This window comes from Solanum stenotomum, chromosome 10, assembly GCF_019186545.1.
Source record: "Solanum stenotomum isolate F172 chromosome 10, ASM1918654v1, whole genome shotgun sequence".
Taxonomy (NCBI): domain Eukaryota; kingdom Viridiplantae; phylum Streptophyta; class Magnoliopsida; order Solanales; family Solanaceae; genus Solanum; species Solanum stenotomum.
Window position 1 is genome coordinate 15,360,903 of NC_064291.1, and position 23,145 is coordinate 15,384,047.

Below are 23,145 nucleotides of genomic sequence, written 5' to 3' on the forward strand. Positions count from 1 at the left end.
ATGGTTTTTGGGTTTCTTTTAAGGGAGAAGGTTTTTTTAGGGTTTAAAGTTTAGGGGCTGTTAAGTTTAGTTTTTATTTTTAGGGTTTATGGTTTAGGGATTTGGGTTCTTTAAGTTTAGAAATTCAGGTTTTCCTTAGAATGTTTGAAGGTTTTTTTATATTTAGGGGTTTTTTGTCGTGTAGGATATCTTAGGGGTTTTAGGGTTTTTTTTAGGGTTTAGGGTTTTTTGGGGTTTCTTAGGAATTAGATTTTGGGCATTAAGGTTTAACATTTAGGCCCTAAGTTTTAGGATTTATGATTTAGGATTTAGGGTTTAGGGTTTAAGCTTAAGGTATAGTGTTCGGTATAGTCCTTAAGGTTTAGGATTTAGGCACTAAGGTTTAGGTATAGAGTTAGGTCCTATGGTTTAGGATTTACATATTATTGTTTTTTAGGGGTTTAGGGCTCTTAGGGTTTCTTAAAGATTAGGGTTTAGGGTTTATATTTTAATCCTTATGGTTTATGGTTTAGGCCTAAGGTTTAGGGTTTACAACTTACGGTTTAGGATTTATGCCCGCTGATATAGGGTTAAGTATAGTCCTTAAGGATTAGGCCCTATAGTTTAGAGGTTTTTTAGTCTTTAGGATTTAGGCCCTAATGTTTACGGTATAGAGTTTAGGTCATATGGTTAAGGGTCTAAAGTTTTTGTTTTTTTTTGTGTTTTTAGGGCATTTTAGCGCTTCTTTAGGGTTTAAAGTTTAGGGTTTTTTAGCATTAAGAATGTTTTAGGGTTTAGGGTTTACGACCGTAGGTTCTTTAGGTTTAGGGGTTTTTATGGTTTTCTTTAGGGTGTTTTTAGGGGTTTTTTAGGTTTATCGGTTTTAGTGGTTTTTTAAAGTTCAGAGTTTCTTAGGATTTAGGATTTATTAGGGGTTCTTAGGGTTTCTAGGGTATAGCATTTAGATTTTTCGCTTTNTTTTTTTTTTTTATTTGAACGACCCTTGGGGGGGTCAGGGGCTTAGCAACACCCCCAGGCCTTAACATAAATAAAAGCTCAAAAGAGCTCAAAAAAATATACAAGGAGGGGGACATAAACCTAACCTCCGATCCTATGGTGGGTCATAAGTCGACCTACCTACTAAGGTTAGTCGACTCATTCCCATGCTATAAAGGCGAAACCTAGAACTATGCACCTAAGGAGAGGACTCCTCTCGATACAAGGATTCTAGGAAAACATAAATAAGGGAGACTCTCCCCTTACAAAAATAAAATTAAAAACTATGCCTATGATGTAGAGCTATAATCGTAGATATATAGCATGATTGAGAAGGTAAGTCTTCTCAAGGGGGTTCTTTGATCTTCTTGATCTTCCTTCTTCGGAAATTTGCCATTTCAAGTATATCTAATTGATAGTAGGCTCTAGTTTCCTTTGGTAGTTGGTGTATGCCGAGGTATATCTGTGGACTAGTAATTTTATGGCTATACTTTGAAAGAGAGTCGGCCACAAAATTTGCTTCTCGGAAAGTGTGCTTGCATTTGAATTCATTTGCTTGTCTTGTAAGGGCTTGTAGTTTCAAGAGTTGTGTGTTAATGCCCCAATGGGGGTTGGTTTTGTTCTCTATGCAGTCTACCAAGAGTTGTGAGTCCACCTCCAAAATGACGTTCCTGTAACCTAGCTGTAGTGACCAGGTCATCCCAAAGAGAGTTGCTGCCACCTCTGCTTGGTTATTAGAACCTTCCCCCAAAGGAGTTGCAAATGCTAGCAACATTTTTCCAGATTGATCTCTTATGATGCCTCCAGCTCCAATTTTGCCGGGATTCCCTAAGGCACTGCCATCAGTGTTAATTTTAACCCAGCCATCTGGAGGTTTGATCCACTTAACAACGGTTACTTTTGTGTCATGAGTGCATTTTTCCCCCAGCTGAATCAGATCCCACCAGCGTGAAGGCCATTTGATATGAGGAAAGCATGTCGTCATTAATTTGTAGTTGTCCTTGTAGATTGCATATTTGACCCTACTAATGTTTGATTGTTTCCCTCCATGTCTGCTAGCACATCTATTTTTCCAGAGATTCCAGCAAATGAAGATAGGTGTAGCATGTAATAGTAGTCTGTGTGCTTCGTTGCTGGCCTTAGCTGACCACCATTGCGTGATGAGTTGGGGTAGGGAGCTGTGATCTGTGATGATTCCTGCTGGTGCAGCAAAGCTTTTCCACACATTGGTAGCAAATTGTCCATTATTGAAGGTGTTCTCTATAGTGTCCAATCCTGGCCTGTTACAACAACAAAAACAGTTTGCAGCTTCATTGCCAAAGCTTGTTAGTTTTTCGTTAGTAGGAAGTTTACCACGTAAAGCTCTCCACAAAATAAAAGAACTTTTAAAGGGGATACTCTTATGCCAAATGAAGGAGTTGAATTTAGTCTTGTTCCTCTTCTCCCTGATCACATTCCATGCAGATGAGCAGCTGAATGTGCCATCACTGTTAGGTTTCCAAACAGCTTGGTCTGGGATGCCCTGCTGGATGTGAAGTTCTGTGGCGAGGATATTGGCCAACTGGCTGTTAGGGGCCTGTTGCAGGAGCATGTTCAAGTTCCATCTTCCCTCGAGCCAAAAATCTGCTACAGTTATCTGGTTGAACCTGTTACTGCCAGTGGATTGGTACGCCAAAGGTCCCATTCCAAGCCAATTGTCCCACCAAAAGGAACAGTTGCCTGAGTTTAGTTTCCAATGAATATGTTCCTCAATTTTGTGTTTGTTGTGCATCATGTGTTTCCATGTCAAAGACTCTCCTGTATCCCATTTTTTACTAATAGGATTAGACCTTTGACAATACTTGGCTTTCAAAAAATCTCCCCAAAGTGTATGTTTGGATCTGAAGATCCACCATTGTTTGTACTGAAAGGACTTGCACACATCCTTAAGATTCCTCATCCCAACACCCCCTCATCATAAGGAAAGCTTAAATTTTTCCACGAAGCCCAATGGTATTTTTTCTTTTCATTCCTCCATCCCCAAAAGAAATCTGCCATGATGCTTTGGGTCTGTTTTAGGACAGTACTAGGGGGGGTTATTGCTGCTAGAAGGTGAATAGGTAGTGATTGCAGCACATGCTTGACTAGAATTGCTCTACCACCATAGCTTAAAAGTTTAGTGTGCCAACCTGTGACCCTGCAAAGCACTTTGTTAATAAGATCAGAAAAGTAAATAATCCTAGGTCTACCAACAAAAAGAGGACAGCCAAGGTAAGTAATAGGGCCCTCCTTTTGTCTGAAGCCAGTGATCATTTTGATTCTGTCTCTGGTGTTGTTGAAGGCATTAGGGTGGACCATAAAATGGCTTTTGTCAGTGTTAACAAGCTGGCCAGAGGTTTCCTCATATAAGTTCAAGGTTTGCATAATAAGTTTCAGAGTTTTTTGTCTCCCCGAAGAGAAGAGAATAATATCATCTGCGAAACTTAAATGATTAACTTGAGGGCCTTTGGGTTCCATCACGAAACCATGATAGTCAGGATTACTATGAAGTCTGTTCAGGGATCTAGAAAGGACCTCTGCACCGAAAATAAAGAGGGTAGAAGATAGAGGATCGCCTTGCTTCAAACCTCTGGTGAAGTGGAAGAAACCATGTCTTTTGCCATTGACAATAATAGAATACCAATTGTTGGCCATGATCCTCCAAACCATATCAATAAATATCTCATGAAATCCCATTTTTCTCAGCACCAAGCATATATACGACCAAGAGACCCTATCATACGCTTTTGCCATGTCAAGTTTAATAATGACATTGCTACCAATATTTGGTTTCCTGATCTGATGAATGATCTCCTGAGCCAACATAATATTTTCTGATATACTTCTCCCCTTGATGAACCCAGACTGATTGAGAAAAATCAGGTTAGGTGAATAGGACCAAGTCTAGAGCTCACTAATTTAGAAATGATCTTACTAGTGAAATTGCTTAGACTGATGGGTCTGAATTCTGTTAGCTTGTTGGGATTGGTCACTTTAGGAAGGAGAACTATACAAGAGTGAGAAAAATATTTAGGAATCATTTGGCCACAAAAGAAAGCATGAATGACACCAAGAAGATCATGTTTGATAATGTGCCAACATTTCTGAAAGAATAAACCATTCATCCCATCCGGACCAGCTGCAGAATTAGGATTCATGGAGAAAACCACTTCCTTCAAGTCTTCCAGGTTAGGCATGGCAGTAAGGGTATTATTATGCTCTTGACTGACCATTCTGGGAATACAATTGATGGCATCTTCATTGATAACCTTATCCTCTCCTGTAAAGATATTTTGGAAGTGGGCACAAGCAGCATCAGCAATATTGTCTACTCTATGTATCCTTTCTCCATCCTCTCTGATAATGGTATGAATAAACAGTCTTCTTCTCCTTCCCCTTATCAGTGAATGGAAATATTTTGTGTTTGCATCACCTTCTTTAAACCAATGTAATTGAGTTTTTTGTTTCAAAATGGAATCCTCCATTTTCAGAAATCTGATGTACTCTGCATTAAGTTTATGAAGGTCATTCCTGTTGATCTCATTATGTGTATGAATGAGCTTTTACTCAGCAACTCTAACTTTCTCTTTATATTCCTTGACTTTAATGAAAATGTCACCAAATTCCTCCCTAGACCAGGAGATAAGGGTGTTGGATAACCTTCTCAATTTCTGATGAAACTTCCACATGTTATTCCCTTCTATAGGTCTGTCCCAACAAGCCTTAACAATATCACAGAAATTGGGCTGGTCAGTCCAGCAGTTGAGAAATTTAAAATACTTGATGTGGTCCTCTTCTCTAGATATCATTTCCATCAGTAAGGGACAGTGGTCAGAACCTACAGAAGGGAGATGAGTGATGGTGGTTTGAGGTATTTTCTCCAGCCAAGAGTCATTTACCATAGCCCTGTCTAGTCTTTTCCATACCCTGTTGTGTATACCCCTTTTATTAGACCATGTAAATTTCTGACCACTGAAGCCGAGGTCCATCAGACCACACGCTTCAATTACGACTATAAATTCCAAACTCTTCCTCATGTTGTAGGGAACCCCTCCAAGCTTCTCATCCATGGACGTGATAACAATATAATCACCTACTGCACACCAGGAAGAGTTGGTTGTATCATTAGCCTGCTGTATCATTCTGTCCTAGAGAGGTCTTCTAAGCAGATCCTTGCACTTGGCATAAATAATTATGGTAGTGAACTGACTTTGCAATTCATTATGAGCAATTTCACAAGTAACATGCTGGTCATCCTCATCAAGTATTTTGCAGTCAATATCCAAATTCCAAAATAACCATATCTTACCATTACAGTTGCTCATAGCATGATCCATAGCAAGTTGGTGTCGAAATATTTGGACATGAGTACTGTCAGAGAATGGTTCCAGAATAGCTATAAGCGAAATATGATGCATCTTCTTGAGCATTTTGAGTCTTTCCATTACCCCTTGGGTGTTAATCCCCCTTACATTCCATATAAGAGTACTGATCATTGAGACGATTTAGAAGTAAAGAGCCTGGTGTTAGGTCTGCCTACAGTGGCAGAAATAAATTTTTGCCCTTTGATATTTTGTAGTTTGTCATAGTGAAGACCCCTAGGTGATAATCCTTGTTGACTTATACCTAATGTATTTCCTCTTCTAGATCATTAGCATTATGAGGACTAAAGGCTTTGATCAACAGCTCAGTAGTCTCATCATCATTATCCTGATCTTGTATGGATTGATTATCGATATCTGGCTCATCCTCAGAATTCTCCACTTCATATTCATCAATAACTGGCACGTAGTTTACCTTGCATGCTGCAGTTCTGTCTGGAGGATCCTTGTGAGGGGGAGTAAGATACTGAGTTTGCAGAGGAGTAATATCCATACCCTGCAGATCATCTACCATAATAAACTTCTTACAGTTGCTGTCCTGATAGTTCTGTTCCTCCTGTTGGTTTTGATCATTTCCCTGTTGTGCCTGTAATTGTTTCTTAGCTGCTTCCCTCTTCTTTTTACTAGGTTTATTCTTCCTCTTTAGGGTGCTCCCTTGTTTGCTAGTACTAGTTTTGGACCCCAAATCTTTCGCCATAGCTGCCCTCTTGGATTGATATTCTCCCCTTTGCCTGCTTGTTGCTTGGATTTGTCTATCTTGGATACTTCACTGGCCTGTACCTTCTGTTTCCTCTGCCCCCTTTTAGTAATGTTACCCTGTTGTTCATTTGTACATTTTGTAGTTTCTGTCTGCTGCTGCATTTTCTGATGTTGTTGTGTGTTGTGTTGTTGCTCAGTAGTGGTTGCAGAGGCTCTAAGGTCTGGACTATGGTCAGTGTGTACCCCCTCATGCAAAACATGAGTCAAATTCCCCCCTTTGGATACCCCTTCCTGCATGTTAGAATGTTTCTCCTGACTACCCCTCATCCATCCCTCCTTCAACTTCATCATTGCATTCAATAGACACATTATTAGGGGTGTGGGGATTGGGAGCATTGAGTCAATACCTGTGCTCTTGCTATAATTTTTGTTGCCATTTTGTGCTACTTGATTTGTTTGGTTATGGTCTGTTACAGACTTGTCCTTTGTTCCATGTGTTTGTGTCCTCCCATTTCTGGTAGGCTCCTCCCCGTCTTCCTGTTGGACTTCCTGCATGTTCAGATTAGTAAAGTAGTTATGGTTAGGGTTATTTGTAATACCTGTTTGTTGGGTTGTCCTCCTGTTTTGTGGTGAGGTTGGTCTCCACACTGCTTTCTGAACCTTTTCCTCTTGCTGTTTATTGTTTTTTCTTTTTTGTGTATGCCATTCTTCTTCCTTTTGCTGTACAGCTTGTCTTTGGTGTCTAACTTCTTTGTTGCTTTGGTTTTGCTCCTCTTCAAGCTCTTGTGCCTTGGTTTGTTTGTTGTCATTGTTCCTTGGCATTTGTTCCCCTTTATTTTTCTTTTCCTCTTCGACTTCCAGTTCCTTCCTTTGCTGAAATTCCTCATCCCTTATTTTGAAGTTGCACTCATATATCATATGTCCTTGATGTTTGCAATACTCACAATATGGAGGAATACTTTCATATTCAATGGTTTGCCATCTTCCTATGGTAAGATCTTCCTCATCTAATCCAATCCATACATGTCTAGGTCTAGCCTTAGTTAAGTCAACTTGGACTTTTACCTTGGCCATGCTAGCTCTAGTTCTCTTAATGGAAGTTGTATCCAGGTACAAGACTTTGCCTATAGGGGATAAGAGGGGTGTTATAAACTCCTTTTTAAAGCAGTGCCATGGTAATCCCAGGAGGAGTATCCATATAGGAACAATGGGTGTTTCTTCCTCAGGTCTGAAGTTTGGAGTCCAGGTCTGTATCCTCATAAGTTTGCCTTCAATAGTCATTCTTTGTTGTGTCCACACTGTGTTATAGCCGAGTTCATTGTCCAAGTCAATAAACACATGTCTTGCATTATAGTTAATTGAGTTTGTTAATTGAGTTTGCATGATGAAGCTCTTTCTAATGAGTTCCATCTTAGGCATGGTGTTGCTAAATTTTCCTATCAAGTTGTATTTGCAATCCACAACCAATTTTGTCATAAAATCCTCCATATCGTAGATGACAGCTGGAAGTCCCTGTTTTGATGTAATTTTAGGAGGTATCAGTTCGATGGGAGCTTCTTGTTGGGCTTGATTGTGCCTGAGTCTAGCAGCCATGGTCTGCACAACTGTGTAAGGTGCTGGTTCGCTAATCTGGTCCTTTTTGGCATGCTGAATGTTGGTGGGATTGGACTGATCATTGGGTTGGTTTGGATTGTTGATATGCTGACTTTTTTGGTTCTGAGGCACATGTTTCTCAAAATTATTGGAAATTTTAGGGAAGGCAGTGTGATAACTACTAGGTTCAGAACTCCCTCCTTTGTTTTGGTGTTGGTTCACTCGATGGTGGGATCTATTGTCTCCCCTAACCTGTTCCTGGTCACTTAGGCTACCAGCCTGTTGCCCCTTTGCATTCATACGTAATTGATCTTCACTGTCACTCAGAACTACAGCATTGAAAACGAGATTGGATTCAGTATACTTACCTGATTGAGTTCCCTCCTCACTTGGAGCATTGTCCTGTGACTTGGTGTGGCTGGGTGGCTGTACCTGCATCTGATCAGTGCTAATAACAGCATTTGAATTGATCTCATTACCTGGCCTTTGCTGTCCCTCATTGTTTGGATTTGTATCAGCAATCTTAACTCCAAAGGAGAATTGGGAGGAGCCATCCACATCAATTACTTCAATAGCTTTGTTGCCTGCAGCTACCAGGTGATCATTTAGCGTTGGCCCTGCTCTTTGATCCTGCTCTTTGGATTGCACTTCAATGTCCCTTTCATCTATTACTTGTCTAGACGATGTTTGACTAGTAGATTTTGCATGATTATGGGACGAATTCTCTTTTTGATTGGTTCCATGCCTACTCATTGATTCTGCAATTTCCGGCTGGTGATTGTCTATTATTTGTTGCTGACTTTCGATGAACTTTGCCGGAATTTCCTCTTGGACCTGCATTTGAGTTGAATTAACAGAGATATTAGTAAGCTGAATCAGATTACCAGCAGAAGAACTCCCTTGAAGACCGTTGCCGTTAGTTTTCTTAAGGATCGATTTTCCACCATCGGAATCCTAGTCGCCGGCGGTACGAGCATCCATATCATCCAAGATTTCAGTGGGATGTAGCTCTTCATCTGGGGAGTAATCACCAGTGTTCAAACCTCCTCGAATTTGCTGGGAAGTTATTCAAATTTGAAGGCGGCGTTCGGGCGATTCCACGGTGATTTGCCCAGAATTCTCTTCTTCAGATCTTGCGATTGGGACGATAGAATCAGCTGATTTTTTAGTATATTGTAACCCTTGACGAGGAGAATCATTCCCCCTAACCACCATTTCATGAATCACTTCATTATGATCTGAGGAAATATTTTTTCAAATCCCTTCTAACTCCCTCTCCGAAATCGCGACATTGATCGCCTCATTAATCCTCGATTTCACAGAGTTGTTGGATGAATTAGTGGGCGATTGTTGGTGGGTTTTGTTCCTCTGATCCAGGCGCTCCTGATGGGACTGGTCCAGCGGCCTGAAAAGGCCCTCCGGCGGCTCACGCGCCATTTCCAGTTGGTACAGTAGCCGTTGGAACTGTAGCCGTTATTCAGAAAATTGAGAGATTCCGTGTAGAGAGAGAAATTAGAGAGAGAAAAAAATTGGGAAATGGGGAAGCGATGTTTTCAATGTTTAGGGTTTACGATTTTGGGATTGGTTTAAGCCCAAATATATTTGGTAGGGGTCCTCAAGGCTAAGTCCTACAGTTTACGGTTTTTTTTATTGCTTAGGATTTAGGACGTAAGGTTTAGGGTGTACAGATAAGGACCTATGGCTTAGGGTTTTTTATGGTTTTATAAGGTTTAAAGTTTAGGGGTTTTGAGGCTTAGATATTTGTGTGGTTTAGGATTTAGGGCTTTATGTAGTTTAGGTTTAGCGGTTTTTAAAGTTTTCATTATGATGTTATTAGGGTTTTTTAGGTTTAGGCTTCTTTAAAGGTTTTTTTTTTTCAAGTTTTTAGGTTTTTAGGATTTTTGCTTTAGGTTTAAAGGTTTCTTTTTTTTTCTTTATGATTTAGGCGTTCTTAGGGTTTCTTAAGGGTTAGGTATTAGGGTTCCTTAGGGCTTAGGGTATAGATTTTAGGCCTTAACGCTTAAGGTTTAGGCTCTTCTATTAAGAGTTTTCTCGGATTTTAGATTTAGCCCCTAACGTTTAGGGTATAGAGTTTAGGTCCAATAGTTCAGGGTTTTTTTTTTGTGTTTTTACAGTTTTTTTAGGGTTTAAAGTTAAGGGTATTTTAGGTTTAGGGATTTAGGGCTTTCGCTGTTTAGGTTTAGGGGTGTTTAAGGTTTTCTTTAGGGTGTTTTTAGGGTTTTTTAGCAACATGCTTTTCTAGGGTTTTTAAGGGTGTAAGGTTTCTTATGGTTATATAGGGTTAAGGGTTTCTTGGAACTTAGGGTTTAGAGTTTAGAGTTTTGGCCTTAAGGTTTAGGCATGAGGCACTAAGATATAGGGTTTACAATTTAGGGTTTAGGGTTTAAGCTGAAAGGTATAGGGATGGGTATAGTCTAGAAGGTTTAGGCCCTATGGTTTCGGGTTTCTTTAGCGTTTAGGATTCAGGCCCAACGGTTTACAGCATAGATTTTAGGTCCTACGGTATGTTTAGGTTTTTTAAGGGTTTTAAAGGTTTTTAAAGTTTTTTCATGGTTTAAAGTTTAGGGTGTTTTAGGTTAATGGTCTTTTTACGCTTTATGGCTTTGGGTTCTCTAGGTTTAGGGTTTTAAAGGTTTTTAGGGTTCTTTTAGGTTAATTTTTTTAGGGGTTTTAGGGAGTTTTTAGTATTTCTTAGGGTTTTTAGGGTTTCTTCTGGCTTAGTGTTTAGGGTTTAGATTTTAGGCCATAAGGTTTAAGTTTTAGGCCCTAAGGTTTAGGGTTTACAATTTAAGGTTTAGGTTTAAGCCCTAAGGTATAGGATTAGGTATAGTCCTTAAGGTTTAGGCCCCACGGTCGAAGGTTTTTAGGGTTTTGGATTTAAGCCCCTAAGGTTTAGTATATAGAGTTTAGGTCTTATGGTTTAAATATATGGTTTTTTAGGGTTTAAAGTTTAAAATTTTTTAGGTTTCGGGTTTAGGGTGTTGTGATTTGGGTTCTTTAGGATTAGGGATTTTTGAGATCTCTTTAGGGTGTTTTAAAGGTTTTTTTAGATTTAGTGGTTTTCAAGATTTTTTAGGGTGTAGAGTTTAGGTCTTATGGATAAGGGTTTAAAGTTAAGGATTTTTTTATGGTTTCTTAGGATTTTATTTACGGTTATTAGAGTTTTTTAGGGTTTAAAGTTTAGGATTTTTTTTTTAGGTTTAGGGTCATTTATAGGGTTTTGGGTTTTGGGTTCATTAGGTTAAGGGGTTTTTAAGGTTTTCTTTAAGGTATTTTTCGGTTAAGTTTTTTTTAAAATTTTTTTTTAGGGTTTGGAAAGTTTTTTTAGGGTTTTTAGGGTTTAATGATTAAGGTTTTTTTAGGTTTAAGGTGTAGGGCTTTGGGTTCGTTAGGTTTAGGGGTTATAAGCTTTTCTTTAGGGTGTTTTTATTGTTTTTTAGGTTTAGGATTTTTAAGGATTTTTAGGGTTTAGGGTTTCTTAGGGCTTAGGATTTAGTGTTTAGATTGAAGGCCTTAAGGTTTAGGGTTTAGGATTTAAGCCCTAAGGTATAGTGTTTGGTATAGGCCTCAAGGCTTAGGCCCTACGGTTAAGGGTCTTCCTAAGGTTTAGGATATAGGACCTAAGGTAAATGGTATAGAGTTTAGATCCTGCAATTTAGCATTTAAAGTTTAAGCTTTTTTATGGGGGTTTTAGGATTTTCTAGTGTTTTTTATGGTTAGGGTCTTTTTATAGTTAAGTGCTTCGGCTTCTTTAGGTAGGGGATTTTATGGCATTTTGAGGGTGCTTTTATGGTTTTTTAGTTTTAGGATTTCTAGGGTTTTTAGGGTATTTTTTTAGGGTTTTTAAGGGTTTAAAGTTTAGCATTTTTTAGGTTTGGTGTTATTTTAGGGTTTAAGGCTTTGTGTTCTTGAGGTTTAGGGCTTTTTAAGATTTTCTTTAGGGTGTTTTTAGGGTTTAGGATTTCTTAAGGTTTTAAGGCTTTTTAGGGTTGCTTAGGGCTTTTTAGGGCTTAGGGTTTACATTATGGCGTTAATGTTTAGTGTTTAGATTTTAGGATTTACAATTTAGGGTTGAGGGTTTAAGCCCTAAGGTATAGGGCTGGGGGTAGTCCTTAAAGTTTAAGCCCTACGGTTAAGGGTTTTTTAGGGCTTTGGTCTTAGGCTGTTTTTAGGGGTTTTAAGGGTTTTTAAATGTTTTTAGGGTTTTTTAGGGTTTAGGGTTTAGCGTTTCCTTAGGGTTTTCTAGGGTTAAGGGTTTCTTAGAGTTTAGGGTTTATATTTTAGGGCTTAGACCTTAAGGGTTATAGTTTACAATATACGGTTTAGATTTTAGGCTGTACAATTTAAGGTTTTTAAGGTTTATGATTTATGCCCTAAGATTTAGGGTATATAGTTTAGGTCCTACGTTTAGGGTTTAATGTTTAGGGTTTTTTAGGGGTTTCTTTGGGTTTAAAGTTTGGATTTTTAGGATTGAGGGTTTCTTGGTATTTCTTAGGTTTTCCTAGGTCGTAAGGTTTAGGGTTTAGATTTTAGGCCTCAAGTTTTAGGGTTTAGGACCTAAGGTTTTGGGTTTATGATTTAAGCCCTAAGGTACAGGGTTGAGTATAGTCCTTATTGTTTACGCCCTATGCTTTAGGGTTGTTTTAGGGCTTAGGATTTAGGCCATAAGGTGTAGGACATAGAGTTTAGGTCCTACAATTTAGGATTTAAAGTTTAGGGTTTTTTTTTTTATAGTTTTTAAAAGTTTTAAGGGTTTAAAGTTTAGGGTTTTTAAGCTTTAGGGTTTTATTTAGAGTTAAGGGATTAGGGCATTGGGATCTTTAGGTTTAGGGTTTTTAAGGTTTTCTTTGGAGTGTTTTTAGGGTTTTTTAGGTTTATGATTATTTTACTGTCTAGGGTTTATTAGGGTTTTCTTAGGGTATATGGTTTATTAGGTTTTTTTCATGTTTTGGGCTTCATGGGGGTTTCTTAGCGCTTACGGTTTAGGGTGTAGATTTTAGGCCTTAAGTTTTAGGGTTTAGGCCCAAAAGTTTATGATTTAATCCCTAATGTATAGGGTTGAGAATAGTCCTTAAGGTTTTGGCCCTGGTTTAGGATTTTTTTAAGGGTTTAGGATTTAGGCCCTAATGTTTAGGGTATAAAGTTTAGGTTTAGGGGTTTTTAACGGTTTTGGGTTTAGGGCTTTGGGTTCTTTTGGTTTAGGGGTTTTAACGTTTTCTTTAGGGTGTTTTTAGGGTTTTTTAAGGGTTTAGGGTTTCTTAAGTTTTTTATGGTTAAGGGTTTCTTGGGGTTTCTTAGGGTTTAGGGTTTAGGGTTTAGATTTTAGGCCTTAAGGTTTAGGGCTTAGCCCCTAAGATTTAGGGTTTACAATTTAGCGTTTAGAGTTTAAGCCCTAAGGTATAAGATTGTGTATAGTCCTTAAGATTTAGGCTCTATGGTTAAGGGCTTTTTTAGGGTTTAGGATATAGGCTCTAAGGTTTAGGGTATATAGTTTAGGTACTTTGGTTTAGCGTTGAAAGATTAAGGTTTCTATGGGGTTTTAAGAATTTTTTTAGGGTTTTTTAGGTTTAGGGTTTTTTTAGGGTCAAGGGCTTTGGCATCTTTAGGTTTAGGGGATATTATGGTAATTTATTTGGTGTTTTATGGGTTTTTAGATTAGGGTTTTTTTAGTGTTTTTAGAGATTTTAAAGGGTTTTAGGGTTTTCTAAGGGTTTAAAGCCTAGGTTATTTTAGGTTTAGGGTTATTTTAGGGTTTATGTCTTTGGAATCGTGAAGTTTAGGGGCTTTTAAGGTTTTCTTTATGTTGTTTTTAGTATTTTTTTAGGGTTTAGAGTTTCTCGGGGTTTCTTAGGGATTCTTGAGGCTTAGGGTTTAGGGTTTAGATTTTAGGCGTTTAAGCCCTCAAGTATAGGGTTGGGTATAGTCGTATAAGGTTTAGGTCCTACGATTTAGGGAAATTTTAGGGCTTAAAATTAATGTCCTAAGGTTTAGGGTATAGAGTTTAGATCATACGGTTTACGGTTTAAATTTTACGCATTTTTATAGGATTTTTTAGGGTTCAAAGTTTAGGGTTTTTAGGTTTATGGGTTATGAACGTTTTTTTTAGGGTTTTGTAGGTTTAGGGTTTTAGAGTTTTTAGGGGGTTTGTAAGGTTTAGGGTTTCTTAGGGTTGTTTAGGGTTTGGGGTTTAGAATTTAAATTTTAGGCCTTAAAGTTTAGGGTTTAAGCCATAAGATTTTGGGTTTACAATATAGGGTTTTGGGTTTAAGCCCTAAGGTATAGGGTTGGAATAGTTCTTAGGGTTTAGGCCCTACAGTTTAGGGTTTTTTTAGGGTTTAGGATTTAGGCCCTAAGGTTTAGGGTATATTGTTTAGTTCCTACAATTTAGGGTTTACGATTTAAGCCATCATGTAAAGGGTTCGGTATAGTCCTGAAGGTATAGGCCCTACTGTTTAGGGTATTTTATGGTTTAGGATTTAGTCCCTAAAGTTTAAGCTATAGAGTTTAGGTGCTATGGTTTAGGGCTTTTTTTTAAAAAGGTTTTTAGTGTTTTTTAGGTTTATTGTTTTTTTAGGGTTTAAGATTTAGGGTTTGAGTTCTTTAGGTTTAGGGGTTTTTTAGGTTTTCTTTAGGTTGTTTTTAGCGCTTTTCGGTTTAGTTTTTTTAGGGTTTAGGGCTTTTTAGGGCTTAGGGTTTAGAGTTTAGCTATTAGGCCTTAAAGTATAAGGTTTAGGCCTTTAGATTTGGGGTTTAGGGTTTAATCCCTAAGATATAGCTGGGTTCAGTATAATCCTTAAGTGCTAGGCCCTACCATTTAAGGCATTTTAGAGGTTTAGGATTTAGGCGAAGAGTTTAGGGTATAGTGTTTAGGTCCTACAGTGTAGGGTTTAAAGTTTATGATTTCTTTAGAATTTTTTTATGGTTTAAGGTTTAAGGTTTTTTAGGTTTAGGTTTTTTAAGGGTTTAGGGATTTAGGTTCTTTAGATTTAGGGGTTTTGAAGGGTTTAGTTAGGGTGCGTTTAGGGTTTTCAGTGGGATTTTTAGGGTTTAGGGTTGCTGAATGTTTTTATAGTTTTTTTTGGGTTTAGGGATTTTCTTTTGAGATGGGGGTAGGGGGGGTTGAGGGTTATTTATGCCTTAAGGCTTAGGGTCTTTGGGTTTGTTTTTTAGGGTTTCTCAGGGCTTAGGATTTTATTTTAGGCCTTAAGGTTTAGGGTTTATGACTTAAAGTTTAGGGTTTACAATTAAGGATTTAGGGTTAAAGCTCTATGGTATACAGTTGGGTATAATCCTTAAATTTTAGGCCCTACAGTTTATGGTTTCATTAGAGTTACAGATTTAAAAGGTTTAGGGTACATAGTTTAGGTCGTACGATTTATGGTTTAAAGTTTAGGATTTTTTAAATAATTTTTAGGGTTTATTTTGGGGTTTTTTAGGGTTTAAAGTTTAGCATTCTTTGGGTTTAGTGATTTTTAGGGTTTAGGGCTTGGGATATTTAGGTTTAGGGGCTTTTAAGGTTTTATTTAGGCAGTGGGTTTTGAAGGTTTAGGGTTTTTTAGACGGTTTTTAGTGCCTTTTGAGGGTTTAGGGTTTTTTTTAAGGGTTTTTTAGGGTTTAGAGTTTCTTCGAGTCTCTTAGGGTTTAGGGTTTACATTTTAGGCCATAAGGTTTAGGGCTTAGGCCCTATGGTTTGGGGTTTACAATTAGGGTTTAGGGTTTAAACCCTCTTGTTTAGGTTATAGATATTAGGTCTTATGGTTTAAGGTTTTAAGTATAGCGGATTTTTTAGGTTTTAGGGTTTAGAGCTTTGGGTTGTGTAGGTTTAGGGATTTTTAAGGTTTTGATTCGGTTCCTTTTAAGATTTTTTAGGTTTTGGAATTTCTAGGGTTTTTTAAAGGTTTTTTTTAAGGGTTTTTAGGTTTTTAAGGATCTAAGGTTTTGTAGGGTCTTTTAAGGGTTTAGGGTTTCTTAGGACTTAGGGTTTATGGTTTGTAGTTTAGGCCTTAAGGTTTAGCGTTTAGGCCCTAAGGTTCAGAATTTATGATTTAGGGTTTAGGCAATAAGTTTTAGGGATTACGATTTACGGTTTAGGTTTTAAGCCATATGGTATTGGGTTGGATATAGCCCATAAGTTGTAGGCCCTATGGTTTAGGGTTTTTTAGGGTTTAGGATTTAGGCCTATGGTTTAGGGTATAGATTTAGGTCATATGGGTTAGGATTTAATGTTTAAGGTTTTTGGTAGGGTTTTTAGAGTACTTTTAATCTGTTTAGGGTGTTTTAAGGGTTTAAAGTTTAGGGTTTTTTAGTGTTTATGGTTAGGGCTTTGTGCTGTTTAGGTTTAGGGGGTTTTAGTGATTTTTTTAGGGTGTTTTTAGGATTTTTAGGTTTAGGGTTTTTAGTGTTTGTTTTATGGTTTTTAGGATTTAGAGTTTCTTAGGGTTTTTTTAAAGGTTTAGGGTTTCTTGGGGTTTTATAGTGTTTCTTAGCGCTTAGGGTTTAGGGTTTAGATTTTACGCCTTAAAGTTTAGGGTAAAGGCCCAAAGGTTTGGGGTTGATGATTTATGGATTAGGGTAATCCCTAATGTATAGGGTTTGGTATAGTCCTTAAGGTTTAGGCACTATGGTTTTGGGTTCTTTTAGGGTTTAGGATTTAGGCCCTTAAGCTTAGGGTATAAGGTTTAGGTCCTACATTTTAGGGTTTAAAGTTTAGGGGTTTCTTTTACGGATTGTAGGGTTTTTAGAGTTTAAAGTTTAGGGTTATTAGGGTTTAAGGGTTTTTTATAGGTTAAGCTTTCTTAGTGTTTTTTAGGGTTTTTCGGTGTTTATGGTTTCTTGGAGTTTTTTAGGATTTTTTTGGGTTTAGGGTTTATGATTTACGGTTTAGAATTTAAACCCTAAGGTATTGGGTTTGGTATCGTCCTTAAGGATTAGGCCTTACGCTTTAGGGTTTTTTTAAGGGTTCAAATTTATGCCCTAAGGTTTATGGTATAGATATTAGGTCCTATGGTATAGGGTTTAATGTTTTGTATTATTTTGCGGTTTTTTATGATTTTGAAGTTTAGGGTTTTTTTGAGGTTTAAGGTTTTCTTTAGGGTGTTTTTGCGGTTTTTTAGGTTTAAATATTTTTAGGGTTTAGGGTTTTTTGGGCTTAGGGTTCAACTTTTAGGCCTTAAGGTTTATCGCTTAGGCCCTAATGTTTTGGTCTACGAGTTAGGGTTTATGGTTTAAGCCCCAAGGTACAGGATTGGGTATAGTCCATAAGGTTTAGGCCCTACAGTTTAGGGTTTTTTTAGGATTTATGATTTAGACCCAAAGGTTCGGGTTATAGAGTTTAGGTCCTATTGTTTAGGATTTAAACTTCAGGATTTCTATGATTTTTTAAGGGTTAAAATTTAAAGGCTTTTTAAGTTTTAGGTTGTTTTTAGGGTTTAGTGATTAAGGCTTTGGGTTCTTTAGGTGTAGGGTTTTTTAAGGTTTTCTTTACGGTGTTTTTAGTGTTTTTTTATGTTTAGGGTTTGTAAAGAGCTTTAGGGGTTTTTAGGATTTTTTATGGTATTGTTAGGGTTTAGGGGTTTTTATGGTTTTGTTAGGGTTCAGGGTTTTTTGGAGTTTTTTTTAGGGTTTAGGGTTTCCAGGGTTTCTAAGGGCTAAGAGTTTAGGGTTTAGCCTTAAAGTTTAGGGTTAGGGTTTAAGCCCTAATGTATAGGGTATAGAGTTTAGGTATAGTACATTAGGATTAGGCCTTATGTTTTAGGGTTTAGGATTTAGGCTCTAAGGTTTAGGGTATAGAGTTTAGGTCCTACTGTTTAGGGTTTAATGTTTAGGGTTTTCAAGGGGTCTTTTTTTTTTTTATGATTTTTTAGATTTAGATTTGTTTTAGGGTTTAAGGCCCTATGTGATGCTCATTTCCCTCTTCTCAATAGGAGCTCCCACATCCAACCACCTCGGGGTGATGTCAGAAATCATCGGAGCTAACCAACCCTTCAGATCATCTAGGGATGGAACAATAGGCAAACCCTGGTAGGGTAGTACCGAGTCCAGCAGTTGACCTAATACAACATTAATATGCTCGTTGTGACACTCCACCTCCTTCCCTCTGACCAGAATTGGCTTCATAGGTCGGAACTCACTAGCCCTTTTCTTATTTTTTGGGACCAACTCCCCATAGGCTAAGTAGAATTCCCAGACCCAGGAAGGAATGTAAGAGCCTCGCAGCCTGGTGAATTGTTCGAACTCATGATATATGAGCGTGCCAAGCACCTCAGCTTGCTTACCTTCCAAACCTTCTACAGATAGTAACTTTTCTTCTAGAATGGTTCGTAAACCATCATCTTTTAGTCTGTTCAGTAACTTGGGTGGAGATGGAGCTATAGGGCGTGCAGGAGCCGCTGGAGGTGGTGCTGGAGTTGGCACTGATTCGGTAGTCGGGGGAGTGGCAGCTGAAGGGGTTCTAGTAGCTGTGGACTGATTTCTAGCCCTAAGTTCCTCCCTTCGATTTATAAAAGGTTGCTTATCCTTTGGCTCAAAAACAGCTGGTTCAACATTTGTTCCCTTCCTAGGGATGTGCTTTTTTCATTTGCCTTTATCTCCCGGTGGGAGATCTTGCTTTCTTTTCTATAAAGGTCGTAATCCTCCTTCATTGATTTTAATTCCCGCTGCCGTTTTCTGAGGTGGTGCATTAAGGTTTGTGTGTACCATATCTGCAAAAAATTGTGATTAGTCAGAACAATCCCACTAAAACAACAGAAAATTTGAAGTAGAAAGGTTTAACGATTAGTCGGTGAATCGCCAAATCTCTTTAGCGAGCTAGGTCGAACTTGCCGAAGGGATTAGCTTGAAATCTAGGTAAATAAGCAATCAAAAAGTCCTAATGGTGAGACGCCGACTACCTTCGACGACCACGGATGTGCCCGCCAAAAGTTACAAATCTCTCAGCACTATGGACATGAATGAAGGGCGATCTAAGGTCAGTAGGTGAACCGCCAAATCGTTTGGTGAGCACGACCCAGCTCGCCGAATGATTCACCGTGCCTATTTTTCAACCCACTTTTTAGAATCGACATTACAAGAATTGAAAACGAAATTAAAGCATGCAGACATGAAATACACACAAGACCCATACTTCCCATCATTCCAGAATACTCAGACTTTTTCCGGTCCTACCAAATTTTAGCCATTTAACTACAATCACCCTTAAGAATATCGTCACCCATTCCTTCATTGAGCAACTTTTGTTATTTAGCACAAATGCGGGCTCTTTAGGTGTTACCCAACTAGTACATTGACAATCGAATGGGACCCATTTCCATCGCAATCAAATTAAAGAACAAACAACAAGGCATTCGTCTATTAAAATATTTCAGGAAACTAAGTTCGGATTACACCTAGCATATCAACTTATTTCTATCAGAGAGGCCCAGCACACATCATCCTGATACTACAATTGCAAAAGAGTGCAAAAACATTAAAGATAAATTCGGGGTTTTATGGGCTAACCTTTAATGCCGATCAAATTACTTTTTGAAACGCTAGGCAGCAAAGAGATCCAACCTCAAACACTATTTACCAATTGAAATACTAATGGAAAGGTAAAAATCTAAGAAAACCTTTTGTGTGATTTTGATGAGTTTGAGACAAAGGAAAGTGAGAGATTCAAACATTTTGACCTTCTGCCTTTATATAACCGTTCAGTTCTCTGTCATTTGGCAACGTTAGTCTTATCGCGCTGAACGAATACTTACCTACCCGAGTTTTACAGGACATCCTTTATTTTGGGGTCCCAACGGCGGATTAAGTCGGAGTCGTCGATAGATTCAGCGACTCGCCCACTGGGTCCTTGGCTTGCCAACTTGCACTTCTCAACACCTTTCTCATTTTACCGTACAAAATCAGCACACCATTATTCGAACGGTATAATTAAAAGCAGTTAAACCTTGGATTGCCTCCCAAGAAGTACCTTATTTAACATCGTGGCATGACGTAAGTTTTGTCTCACTCTCCATTATTGGGGTTATCCCTAGTGTCACTAGGTGACCCCACTATGTCATTTGGGTGGAGATGAGGTACTGCGAAGCTCATGAAAGACATGATTAGCTGGATTGATCTAGAGTGAGATCCAATAATTTGATTCAACACTTCAACATTCTTCTTAATTTCATCCAACACCCGATCTTGATCGGTGATCTTTTGGAGAATGATTTGAAATGTGTCCTCGACACATTTTTTCTCCCAATTTCTATACTTCCTCCGCTCATAAGGGGGTGTGTACCTCCCCCTACTATTGCATTGGACTTCCACCTCTGAGATTTTGGTGGCCAAGTCGTCTAGCTGAGATGCCAGGTCGGTCAACATGAGGTCCTTTTGGACTCCCTAGATTATTTCGACAAATTTTCCACTACTTTGCTCAGCCATGCTTATCTAAATGGACGACTCAACGAAAAGCAAAACTAAACATAAAGTTAGTAAATTACAACTAAGAAGAACAAAAATTTTATTAATCAAAAAAATTCTCAAATAACACCACTCCCTGGCAGCGGCGCCATTTTGATGCTTATCGTGACCAACGACACTAACCTACGCTATGAATCTCTACAATCATCGATAGTATAGTAACCCAACTAAAGGTTGGGGTCGTATCCCAAGGGAGTGGTTTTGAGAATTGATAGAAAAATAAAATTAAGCTCTAACTAGTTGTAGCTAAAGACATTAACGAACAAAAATATGGTAAATTAAAGAGGGTGACACGAACTGTCAAATATCACTACAACAAATGTGATTATCAAGGACAAATAATTTTGTCATTAATAAATCATATTTCGTCACTAAAAAGCCTGTGTGATGAAAAAAAATTTGTTAAGCACTCGTCCCTAAATGTGCATCTCTAAAATTATTCAAATACGATTTAGTTCTTCATTGCTAAAAGTATTATATTAACTACAAAAAGAAGAATCGTCGCCAAATGAATAATTATTTATAACAAATTTATTTGTCATAAAAGGTATAATTTTTTTGTGGTTAATAGTATCTTTTGTCACTAAAAACGTTATTCTTGCCGACAAAATTATATTGTTGCTNGTGCATCTCTAAAATTATTCAAATACGATTTAGTTCTTCATTGCTAAAAGTATTATATTAACTACAAAAAGAAGAATCGTCGCCAAATGAATAATTATTTGTAACAAATTTATTTGTCATAAAAGGTATAATTTTTTTGTGGTTAATAGCATCTTTTGTCACTAAAAACGTTATTGTTGCCGACAAAATTATATTGTTGCTAATTAATTAGTTCGACAGTGAGGACATTAATTGTCTCTAAAGTTATATGTATTTCGTAGTTGAACAAATGTAATTTCGTCACTAATGACTACTTTTTATACACAAAAATAAATTTGTCCTTAAATGTATAAATTAGGGACAAATTTATTATTCTAAAAAAGGGTAATAATTTTGTGGTTAAATCTATTCATTTTGTCAGTAAAAGTATTGTTTTTACCGACAACATATATTGTCAATATAAATTATCATGATTAGTGACAATTATAATTGTCATAAAAATTAAAAATTAATTAGTATTCAATAAAAAAGAGGATATTGGGACAAAAATATTTTTGTCACTAAATGTAGTCAACTTATGTCAAATTTATTTATTTTGTGACAAAAATGTTTTGTCTTAAAAAGCTTGATTTAGTCGTTGCTAAATCTTACCTTTAATGACAAAATCTTTAGTCACTAATTGCATTCATTGATGACACTTAGTTATTTTATATTAGTGAAATTTTTTAAATTATAGAAATTCATAAATTAAAAATTAAATAATAAAACATGCTAGATAATAATGAAATGTATCTATTACAATTAAAAACAACTAAAATATCTTAAGGTACTTTAACAAGCTGCATGAACCAAAGTAAAGTACGTCTAATAACAAGAAAATCTAATTGAAATAGAAGAAATATTACTCCTAAACCAAGACAGAGAAGTAGAAATTTCTTCCAAAGTATCAATAATATGGTGATACTTGTCTTGCATTAGTCTTGATTCAATTCTCACCTTTTATACCTGTGTAAAAGAGAGAAAATAAATTCATACGAGTTAGAAAAAGTAGAATCTGTAACACAATATGATTGAAAATATGTTGTAATGTTCTGTTTTATGACCACTGCAAAAATAAATCATATAGAATGTGAAGCTATATATTAGCTATACATTTGCTACGATAAATCTCTCTATTTGTTCCAGGGCTTAGACTTAACATATTTTAACTATAAGAAATGTTTAAGCTTCTAAACTCACATCTTATAATTCAAAGAATGAAAATTTTTATTCTTCTATCCTGCAATAAGATAGACATTCCTACTGATATCTTTTTGTCCAAACCTGTCGACTACCACATTATCTGGTAATTAACTAGTTGACTTTGCCTTCACAAAGTAACACACCTCCAAGACAACTCTATGGAGTAATATCAACTTTAACAATACCAAGAGTCTAAGGGGAATGTGTGACAACACCGGAGCATACAATAGCCCAAATGAAGGAAAACATGACAACTTTAAAGGGGATCACTGATTGTATGATATGGAATGCAGATGTAGTGGCAAAGTATCTATGGAATGTAGCCAACATGCTGATAACCTTTGAGTAAAATGGGTGAAAAGTGTGTGTATAAAGGGGACTGATTGGTGGCAATATACACCTAGCAAGACAGTTGTTGGTAATCGATACTGTGAAAATGGATGGCTCAAGGCATTAGGGAAATAGTGAACTGCACTAGTGAAACTAGTCTGCTCAAACATGTTGTCATAGTAATCTTACTCTTTTTCAGAGAGCCACATTGAAAGGGAAATTAAAGAATCAGGGAGAGCCTCAACACCTTTTCCTTTAGGAAATTAAAATGGTGCAAGATCGCGGTATGCCAACATTTTATTAAGGAAAGACTTCACAGAAATTGGAACAAATTTAGCTTCAGTATCTCCTTGTACTTGCTGGTTAAGATCATACTAAATTTTCTAACCTAACCCCTATCGAACAAGGTGGTCTACGATCATTAAATCACTAGAAACATGAGCAAGCTCTATGTTACCGCTAAACGATAAACCTAGGGGCAAAGTCTCCAAACAAGTCGTAACTTTTCAACAACAGATGCAAAAACATACTCTTTCAAATCAAAGTGGGTAGACTAGGATGAATTTTAATGTACAGTTGTTCCAAACGAATTCATGAGATAGTTTATTGATCTTCTTTTCTTTTTCATATCATCTGCTTTAAATTTGCTGTGAAGACTTGATGGGATAGAAAAATATATAATGGCTATCAATTATCATACAATAGGTCTTTTACTTTGCTGGATCTTTTGTCCAGAGAAATGTAATTACTCCTATCAAAATTTTAAAATCAAGAATGACTTCGGCAGAAAGAAAAGATTTTAGTATAAGTTCATTTTACCATAAATTCCAAA

At 37.2% G+C, this 23,145-nt stretch overlaps 1 protein-coding gene across 1 annotated transcript; it reads right to left on the bottom strand.

Annotated features, from left to right (window-relative positions):
- Window positions 1-1,321: 1,321 nt before the first annotated feature.
- LOC125842768 (uncharacterized) lies at window positions 1,322-4,478 on the bottom strand. Its single transcript, XM_049522084.1, has 3 exons — window positions 3,909-4,478; window positions 3,144-3,858; window positions 1,322-2,772 (listed from the first exon to the last, which is right to left on the bottom strand). Exons 1-3 carry the CDS (start codon window positions 4,476-4,478, stop codon window positions 1,322-1,324), a joined length of 2,736 nt encoding a protein of 911 aa, XP_049378041.1.
- Between the last annotated feature and the right edge of the window lie 18,667 nt (window positions 4,479-23,145).

Bases quoted from the DNA above. Each gene is read 5' to 3' on its own strand.
- LOC125842768 (XM_049522084.1), bottom strand. From the start codon at position 4,478: ATGGAGGATTCCATTTTGAAACAAAAAACTCAATTACATTGGTTTAAA. The intron at 3,859-3,908 runs GTGAGCTCTAGA...TTTCTCAATCAG, and splicing joins GTAAGATCATTTCTAAATTA to TCTGGGTTCATCAAGGGGAG. The intron at 2,773-3,143 runs GTTGGCACACTA...AATGGGATACAG, and splicing joins AGTGCTTTGCAGGGTCACAG to GAGAGTCTTTGACATGGAAA.